Below are 9594 nucleotides of genomic sequence, written 5' to 3'. Positions count from 1 at the left end.
TGGTAGGTCGTAATAAAACCACTACAACGCCATCCTTCTTACAGGGTTGGTTAGACCTTTCCAACATGGGGACATTGGTCTCTATATATTGGGAAAGTTTAATCACACTCCAGCATTGAACAGTTCATATAGAGAAAGGTAGACCCTTAGTTGACATAAGAGGAGAAGTAAGCTACTGGTTTAATTGCAATATCTTAGTTACGGTAGGAATAGCCTGTAAGAACGGAGGTTTCGAAGTGACGACAAGTGGTGTAAGAGGTTAAACGGTTACCTTTAACTAGGCACATCTAGACGATCACGAGGGGTAAGTGCAGGAATTGTTGTATGCTTCCTTCACTTGGACAATTGCCCTCTTTGAAGCACCTTGAAATTTCAAAATTTGAAAGTGTGGGGATTGTGGGTGCTGAGTTTTACTTTTACCAGAACGATGAATCTTGTGTGAAGACACCACCATTTCAAAAGCTTGAAACTCTTTTGTTTAAGTCAATGCCTTGCTGGAAGGAGTGGCGTTCAATGGTGTTGAATGCATTTCCTCGACTTTGGCATCTCACCATAAGTGAGTGTCCGATGTTGAGAGGAGATTTGCCCATTCATCTACCATCTTTGCAATCACTTCAGATTGACAAGTGCGATGAGCTGAGTTGTTGTGTTCCAAGGGCACCTGCGATTACCAGTCTTTCAATTTCAGGAAAGCATCTAGTGGGGTCCGTGGTGGAGGCCATTACCAACACGCAACTGACTTGCCTCACTTCTTTATCCATCTCAGATTGTTCCTCCCACATATGGTTTCCAGTGAGTGCTATTCCTCTATCACTACAAGAGTTGACGATCGAGAGTTGTGGAGAATTAGAATTCGAAATGGATGGGCAACATCACTCGCTGCAGAAACTATCAATACAGAACAGCTGTGATTCACTTACATCCTTCTCGTTGTTGGATGCCTTTCCGAATCTCGTGCGTGTTGAAATCGAGAAATGTGAAAAGATGGAGTCAATTGTGGTGTCACGCTCCCTTGTTTCTCTCCGATATTTATGGATCAAGCATTGTGGGAGTATGAAATCCGTGTCGACGATATGGATGGCAGCACCTCAGCTAGAGCGTCTCTCATTAGTGGGTTGCCCAGAGATCGATTTGTGTGCTCCCGGGGTTCCACACCGTAGCCTCAGATATCTTGGAATCAGCTACTGCGAGAAACTAGTGAGCAGTGCAGCATTCATGAATTCACAATTTCAAGGGCTTATTCGTCTTTCCATTCATGGTGAATACGGCGAGAGTGTGAAGTCCCTCCCAAAGGAAGGTTGGTTGCCTGCCTCCCTTCAGTCTCTCACACTGGAAGGCATTAAAAGTGTGGAGACGTTGGAATGCAAGGGACTTGCCCACCTCACCTCCCTCCATCAATTATCTATTAATGAATGTCCCAAGTTGGAGAATATGGAGGGTGAAAAGCTGCCTGCCTCTCTAAAACAACTCAGCATCTATAAAAGCCCTTTGCTGGGCAATCGATGTCAGAAGAAGGATCCACAGCTTTGGCCCAAAATCTCCCACATCCGCGCCATTCAAGTTGATAGCAGATGGATTTGGTAATCCAACAACTTCACAGGTAACTGCTTCTCTCTCACACAACATATTCTGTTTTTCCCCAAATACATTTGTTTTTTGCACTAAGATTAATACTCTGCATATAAAGTGCCTCACTAGTTTTTCATTCTTCTTCTGCATTACAGTATTCTTACTCTTCATTCTTATTAATGTCTTATTTCATTCCTTACCAACACAGTTAATGCTTTATACATTCTCATACAGCATATCCATCGAGCCAACAAGTAAGCACCCGCATTGCCTCACTTCTTTCTGCTATATTTTTTCCAATTTTTTCTGCTGAATGCTGATATTACGATACTGCAGCTTTTTCTCTTGTTCTGTTGATAAGATGATAAAATTTACCATGGGGAAGTGTACGGTATAATGGGAAGTTCAAGGTCATTGAGAATGCCAAATGGAAACTCTCCTGGAGACTGGAGAATGGGAGTCTTACTGCAACTGCTTCCAAGGAAGTGGTTAGCATGCCAAAAAGAAACCTGATTTCATGGTCATCAAGATTTCCGTTTGGTCTGAGTTTGAATTACAAATGTTCTTCACTCACTGATTCTGGTGTATAATTTGTGCTCTATGCTTTCCTTTGAATAATACATGTGTCAGTAAGTAATGTGTCATTAAGTGTAAGATGGAAAGGGCTAACTTATTTGTACTTGATGAACAGAATATTCAATAATAGATGTTTTTGTCCACAGTCCTATTCCTTGATGGCAATGCCGAAGGGGAATAGAGGCTGACCCTTGACCAAGGCCTTGATGGCTATGCCGGAGAGTCCTTGGTTGAGGGGTTACTTTGCTGGAAAAAAACATAAGATGGAAAAATGTTGTATATTTTCAACTTAAGTTGTTCTTGTATATGGTTAACAAGAATGAGCAATCACTTCTTATGGTGGTTTAATTGCAGCATATTTTGCCATGTTCTCTGTTCTCTTTTATGCACTGGAACACTAGTAGTAAATAATTATGGGATAGTTTGGTCCTCAAGGCACCACCATGATGCTTCATTGTACATATAAGTGAACATGATGTGACTTGATTATGTAATGAAAGTCAACTAAATATTAGGGAGATGATATCAATGAGTTTTATATAATTTGTTTCTTGTTTTTCACCCATCAAAGAAAAAGGAACGAAGAAAGAAAGAGAAAAGACTCAATTAGTTAACCTACCAAGTTAAATTCTACAAAAATAGTTCATGTACATAAATTCTATCCAAATTTATTGTGGCTTGGATCAATGATCTCATGCTCCGGATTGAAGCTTCATCCGCCGCAAGGAAAGATAAGCCAAGAACCGGTAGCCGAAAACCATGGCTATCAGAGCAGCAACCTCTGTCAAACCACTGTCAATTTTGATCCCATTTACAACTGGAGTTAGGTGTTCATATTGCACCTTTAGCAGCAGTTTGTAGGTGTGGTAATTGAAAGACATGTACCGGATCCAAGAAATGAATATGGGAACTCTCTGCCAAAATTTAGTATCAAGTGTTAGCTTCTTCTGCTAGTAGATTGCTCAATTTATACATAGAAATTAGAATTTTGAGTCTAAAAAAATCCAAAACGTTTGGTTTTAGACTATACCATTAGTCTGTCTTTGTTAATTACTAATGTAGCAGACATAAATCAAATGTTTTGATTTTAACAAAGACAAACTAACAGCAGAGGCTAAAACCAAATGTTTTGATTGAAGTAAATCCGTATGATCAACTTGTTAACGTGACACCACAAAAGTGTAAGGCAATAATGAAAAGCTTACATTCAAAGAGAAAAACAAGAGAAAATGACAAATAGGTCCCTGACCTTTTACACCGCGGACATTTTTGTCCCTGACCATTGAAAAATACTTTTAAGTCCTTGACCTTCATAAAACTTGGACGGATCAATCCCTGATGGAGGCATTTGAACGGATCAGTCCCTGACGGAGGCATTTGGACGGAGGGACTGATCCATCCAAATTTTGTGAAGGTCAGGGACTTAAAAGTATTTTTCAATGGTCAAGGATAAAAATGTCTGCGGGACAAAAGGTCAGGACCTATTTGTTCTTTTCTCGAAAAACAATTATATATATGTTTACCTGCACAAAGAACCCTCCAGCCAGCATGAAAGTCATGACAGTTACTGAAGCCAAAGTTGTTGCCCTTTTCAAATCCATGAGTGTTGCTCCAATAGCAAGTCCAAGTCCCTAAATTCATAACAAACTATATTTAGAAATGAAGGCTAATATTGGTTTCTATGTTAAGCACATAAACAGAACTGCTAAGAAAAGCTTTTAGGGCTAAATTGAAATCACTGTAAAAAATGTTAGTGATAAAAATAAAGTTTTTCCTTTTCTAATGCAGATACATACCTGAGCCGCCACGATGCAGAGGAAAACAGTGAGGATGGTGAGGACAAAGGGAGTAGCACTGAGTCTCAAACTAGCCATGAAGTAAACAACAAGGAGAAATAGTACTGGTAATATCAAGTCTAGTGGAAGGTCACTTGTGGTTCTGGCCAAGAAATATGCACTTAGTCTGTACATATCGGCCGCTCGCTCCTTACTCAGCATTGCTCTCTCTTGAGGAAATGTGAATATTGCAGTGAAAACAGGGAAGAATCCCCAGAAGACAGCTATAAAGAAGAGCAGTCCAGCCTGAAATTCGATAGCGAAAATGTCAGTCAAAGCTTGAGAAAGAAAACAATATCTAAGTAATACTTGTAGGTTAGTGCATAGGCACACATTTAGTAACATAGTACTATGATGTCATTTGATAGTAACTTAACACTATGACAATTGGCATTGTTTGATCTATATAGCCGAATCCATCTAGTTCGACAAGGTTTAGTTATTGCTATAACTTTTTTCAAAGACTAGGAATTTTGTTCTTGCAGGAAAAAAATTTTACCTGATCTTGCAGATCTTTTATGTTCTTAGTATCTGATTGCCACCAAAGTAATCCCAATATGATTGCAGTGGACAGAACTTGTGTGATTCTCAACCAACTGAAATAATCATGCTTCCTTTCTTTGATTCCTCTCCAGAACAATATAGAGAATTGCTCATACCAACTTGCTCCCCATTCCCTCTTAGAACTACGAACTTTGGACTTAACTTCTTCATCAAGAGGGGAAGGAGCCATTATCTTTTTCTTCTCTGTTTCCGCGACACGAGACTCATATGCCTCCACCAAATACTGTCAAATTTTGTTCATAATCTTGTTAAGAAAACTAGAGACTAACTCCAAAAAATGTTGTCAATGTCTAATTGGTTCAAAAATTTAGTCATTAGTTCAATGATTTCAATGTCTGTGTTTAAATTTTTATCATAGAATAGAGATTTGTGCATACATGGAAAATTGTTACCAAGAAAAAAGTTAGTACCTCATGTACTACTGCTGGAGATGGCTTGCCACTATGTCTTTCAGATTCTACAGTTCCCATTTGAACTCTGTCCTCCAACTCTGATGGAAGAGAAACATCATTTATGTTTCCATTGGCAAGGTCTAGCAAGAACTCGGCCGGATTCATCGAAATAAGAGGCGAACACCCTATAGATTGGAAGTAATTCATTGCTTCAGATGCTTTTCCAAAGTAAAGCAAGCTCCCTTTGCCAAGAAGGATCAACTTGTCAAACTTGTGAAAGAGTCTACTTGATGGTTGGTGAATTGTTGTCACTACTGTTTTACCAGCCTGCCATATTAATCAAACATGTTCATGATCAAAGGCTATGTGATGTAAAATAAATCTAACTGTTTTGTTGATCAATATTATTGAAGGAAGAATGAGAAAAGCAAGTACCTCTGCTATGTCTTGAAGCATCTGAACTATTCTCAATGCTGTTGTTGAATCCAAACCAGAAGTTGGTTCATCAAGAAAAAGAAGAGAAGGGTTGATTATGATCTCATTTCCAATACAAACTCTCTTCCTTTCTCCACCTGATACTCCACGAACAAAGGAACCTCCAATCATTGTGTCTTGGCACCTGTTTTGATTTCATTCATAAATGTAATATGAAAATTTTGCTTCTATAATCATACAATGACACCTATGAATTCTACTCCTAATAATTTGAAGGGTAAATTATAGTAATTACCCCATTAGTTAATTGATGTTACACACATTTTACAACATAAAGAGAAGTGTTAGTATCAGCAAAAATATTTTGATGGACGGTTGGTGTAAAGTAGTTTTATGTTGACCAAAAATAACTATATTTTATGTTGACTAGTAGATGATCATCTAAAAGAACAGATGTGATTAGATGACCGTGTAAAACTCATAAAAATATCATAATAATTTGAGTTTAATTTTGATACACTGACATTGTAACGTACGATCACATCCGTTTTTTTGGATCACCATTCATGTAGTCAATATGAAAGGTAATTATTTATACTGATGTGGCGCTACATAATTGAATGCACCTGTAAAACTACTTTACACGCATCAAAACTAAATTCTAATCATTTACCCTACTTTAAATGTTTGAATGTCAAGGATTGAAGCATTTACCTCTCCAAACCAAGCTCATAGATAACATCAAGAGCTCTTTTTTCCTTTTGCTCCTTTGTGTATGTCTTTGGAAGTCTAAGCCTGGCTGCATATGTCAATGTTTCTTTGACAGTTAAGTGAGGAAACAGAACATCATCTTGTGTCACAAATCCTATCCTGCTCTTCAAGAACTTGGAATATGATTGATCATTGTAAGTGATGGAACCAGAGATAGTGGAGTGGCATATTCTAGCACCTAATAGATTCAAAAGAGTGGTTTTTCCACTCCCTGAGGGACCCATCAAAGCCAAGACTTCACCTGGATTCACACATCCACTTATCCCATTCAATATATCCTTTTCATGACTTGTTGTCATGCCTTTCATTACTACCTTGTAGCTCACATCTTTGAACTGCACCATACATACAAACATATACATTCACATTATCAAACAAGAGTTAACAATTACATGTAATGTTTCGCCGGCTTTTAATGTATATTTTATACAAATGACTGATTTAGTGGCTTTTTTTTGTACACGTAATATGGTATTGTTTAAATGTTTGGTATGATTATTGAATGAGTTTAAAATTGTGTAATAAATGTTAATTTCTTCATAATAATAACTTTATAATAAGTAGAATATGATCATGTTATATATTGCTGTTTTTAAATTGGAGATTAATTTTAAAACTTTGTTTCATTTTATGAAACCATAAAGTTGTGACTTAGCTTCAAGATCCCATATATAATTATATATAAGAACTTTTGTTTTTCTTCCCCACAAAACAATACATATCATAATTAGTCATTTAATATACATATTCAAATTAAATTAATCAGCTTTAATTTATTTCAACATTGGTTCCAGCTCCTCATATATACGTCATGTTTCTTTTTTTTATCAAAGATAGGAATATTTGAATTTACAAACTCTTAAGTGAGTATGAGAAGATTATGTCATTTAAGATATAACTAATGGATTAATAGAGAGAGAAACATGTGAAAAAAAACAAAAAAAAAAAAAACAGAAGAAGAGATGTATCATGAATAATGATATTTAATTTATTTGTTTGACAAATAAAATACTTAATTTGTTCATATATAGTTAACCTTTCTAAATTAGTGAATTAATGTTGTACTCACATTGTATTGAACAAATACCATGAATTTTTACATTTTTTATTTTTCGGTTATTGCATTGAGTACCATGCATGTAAATAATACAAAAGTGAGATTTTTCAAAAGGATAAAGAAAATATTACAAAGAATAAACTCTTATTTTGAAATACAAAATCTCATCATAAAATCTGTGGCTAAGTGGGAAGAAATAAATTAAAGGGTAGTCTTGTACATTGATGCATCACATGAAATGAAATTAAACTTCATATACAAGATTGAAGAACAAATACACAGGACCACATGCATCAACAATATCACACTCTATTGAAGATTTTAAAAAGAAAAAATTTCTCAAATGTTAATTAGAAGAATGTTACATTATTTTTCAAACTGTTGTCTATTCTTTATAATTTTATAATAGAATCAAGGTAAAACTTTTTCAATTAATCTTTTCTCTAAAAAAATCACTCTCTCACCTTTTTTGAGATGATGACATGCATGTATAGATTAGATTATATTATATTATATAATTAATTACCTTAAGATAGATGGGAATAGTAGGCTCAGTTTGAAACTTTATTGTCTTAGTTCCAGCTTCAATATCTTCAGCTGCAACACACATAGTTGAACTTTTCTTCATGATATGATCCAAGGTAGAAAATTCTTTTTTTTTTTAATAAGAAAAAAAAAAGAAAGAAGAAGAAGAAGAAGAAGAAGCTCTTAGTGTAATAGTTTGTGTACTATAGAAATAAAAATAATAATGCATGTTCTTGTGAGTATATGGTTCTGAAAATATGTGTGTGGGTATAATAATAATAGGGTTGTCATGCTAGCTAGAAAGCAAAAAAGATGCAATAATATCCACAATGATTTCTGAAGAAATAAACTATGCATGGATGCTTCTTAAATCATTTGACAGCTGCATGGTATGATGAGATAAATGATAGTGTCATATTTATTATTAGTCACTAAAAGTCAAGTGGGTGAAGTGAAGTCATATGGTGGACCATAGTTGTCAGAATTCAGCATTGACCAAGACAAAAGCCATCAATAATTAATTAGTAGTAAGGATATTTAATTAGCTTTTAAGAAAAAAATTATGTGATTTAATTATTATTTTATAGTGATTAATGAAATAAAAAATTAAAAAAGTATTATTAATCTAAATTTCAAATATTAATTTTAATTAATATATATTTTTTATAATTAAAAATCAATGATTAAAATTATTAAAACACCAATATACCTAGTACATTTAAAATTCTTTCACAATTATATATGTTTGTCTAACAACTTTATCTTTCAAAAATTGATGACTTAGGCAACAAAATAAGAACAATTAAGCATATAAACATCATTCTTTAACTTATTGAATTTAATTTAGACATTCTTCAAGACAGTAGTACAAAATAATAAAATAAATTTGTTGATAAAAGATACTAGGTTTGAACGAAAACAGTAGTCATGTTAAGATGCTTTGTGTCAGAGTTTGATATATATAAAGGTAAAAACAGCATTTATAAATAATTGAAGCTAATTAATTAAGAAAAAACTATTTAAACAACTCAAACAAAAAATCTTTTTTCAAATAATGTCACATAACTTATATGACCGCATAATATTTTTAGAATAATATTATATGACCAATAAATATTATTATTTTTGGTCAGTATGTATTTAGTCTAGTAATAATTTGTATCCATATTTACATATATTTTAGATGCAGAAACATATAACTTTTATATATATTTATCAGAATTTTACATATGAATCAATACAATTTGTATTTATATTTTTTTAAAATTTACATATATAAATTAATAAAATTTATTTATTAAAAATAATTTAATATTTGTACTAGCTAAATGATGACAAAAAATATTAAAAATTATCGAAATTTTTTTATATTTTTAGATAAATCTGGGTACACATATTTTGTGTAAAATAATTATTAGATTCACACAAAACATGTGAGGAATTGTTTGAGAAAGTTATATTTTTTTTTTAGCTGTCTAAACAGTAACCTAGCTAATTAATTAATTCCAAATAGAAAAAGTCTAGTGGGAAATTTAATTTGGGGACCAAAATTGGAAGAGGCCAAAATGAAAATTGAGCTCTCCAACAAAAAGGGAGGAAGAAAGATAGGGACAGATCCACTTGTTGTAGAGTTGTAGTTGTAAGTGTATGGCCCCATAATTTTGAGGTAGTTAGAAGCTAAATGTCTTTCAATATCATTCAACCAAGGTGTTCATGCCCCCTTAACAGTAGCAATTCTATTCCAAGTAGAACTGCCACTTGCTTGTTCTTAATTAATTAAAGAGATCAGCTCGAACTCTAAGAGAGTATTAGAGATATAATTATTTATATTATTTTTTTTATCAATTTAAATTTTTAGAAAGGATGATTT

At 33.8% G+C, this 9594-nt stretch overlaps 2 protein-coding genes across 5 annotated transcripts in view; one reads left to right on the top strand and one right to left on the bottom strand.

Moving 5' to 3' along the window:
* The window catches only part of LOC107626292 (putative disease resistance RPP13-like protein 1), a 10613-nt gene extending 7925 nt beyond the window's left edge, over nt 1–2688 (top strand). Inside the window, exons 3-5 of one of the 2 annotated variants that reach the window (XM_021116600.1) lie at nt 315–1600; nt 1778–1823; nt 1906–2688. In XM_021116600.1, the coding sequence (XP_020972259.1) occupies nt 315–1584 (1270 nt within the window). In that variant the 3' untranslated portion in view covers nt 1585–1600; nt 1778–1823; nt 1906–2688. Of the gene's footprint in view, nt 1–314; nt 1601–1772; nt 1824–1905 lie in introns of both variants that reach the window. The other variant, XM_021116599.1, reaches the window with a different exon arrangement.
* Nucleotides 1–9594, bottom strand: part of LOC107626291 (ABC transporter G family member 22) — a 53229-nt gene that overhangs the window by 39129 nt on the left and 4506 nt on the right. Inside the window, exons 3-10 of one of the 3 annotated variants that reach the window (XM_021116616.1) lie at nt 7726–7850; nt 6086–6477; nt 5372–5555; nt 4955–5263; nt 4480–4767; nt 3942–4226; nt 3669–3776; nt 2826–3059 (exon numbers count right to left, since the gene is read on the bottom strand). In XM_021116616.1, coding sequence (XP_020972275.1) covers nt 2838–3059; nt 3669–3776; nt 3942–4226; nt 4480–4767; nt 4955–5263; nt 5372–5555; nt 6086–6477; nt 7726–7850 — 1913 coding nt within the window. In that variant the 3' untranslated portion in view covers nt 2826–2837. Of the gene's footprint in view, nt 1–2825; nt 3060–3668; nt 3777–3941; nt 4227–4479; nt 4768–4954; nt 5264–5371; nt 5556–6085; nt 6478–7725; nt 7851–9594 lie in introns of those variants that run through there. The other 2 variants (XM_016329144.2, XM_021116617.1) reach the window with 2 other exon arrangements.

The sequence above is a fragment of the Arachis ipaensis genome, chromosome B02, assembly GCF_000816755.2.
Source record: "Arachis ipaensis cultivar K30076 chromosome B02, Araip1.1, whole genome shotgun sequence".
Taxonomy (NCBI): domain Eukaryota; kingdom Viridiplantae; phylum Streptophyta; class Magnoliopsida; order Fabales; family Fabaceae; genus Arachis; species Arachis ipaensis.
Note: the sequence above shows the minus strand (reverse complement) of the source record. Positions and strands in the feature narration are given on the sequence as shown.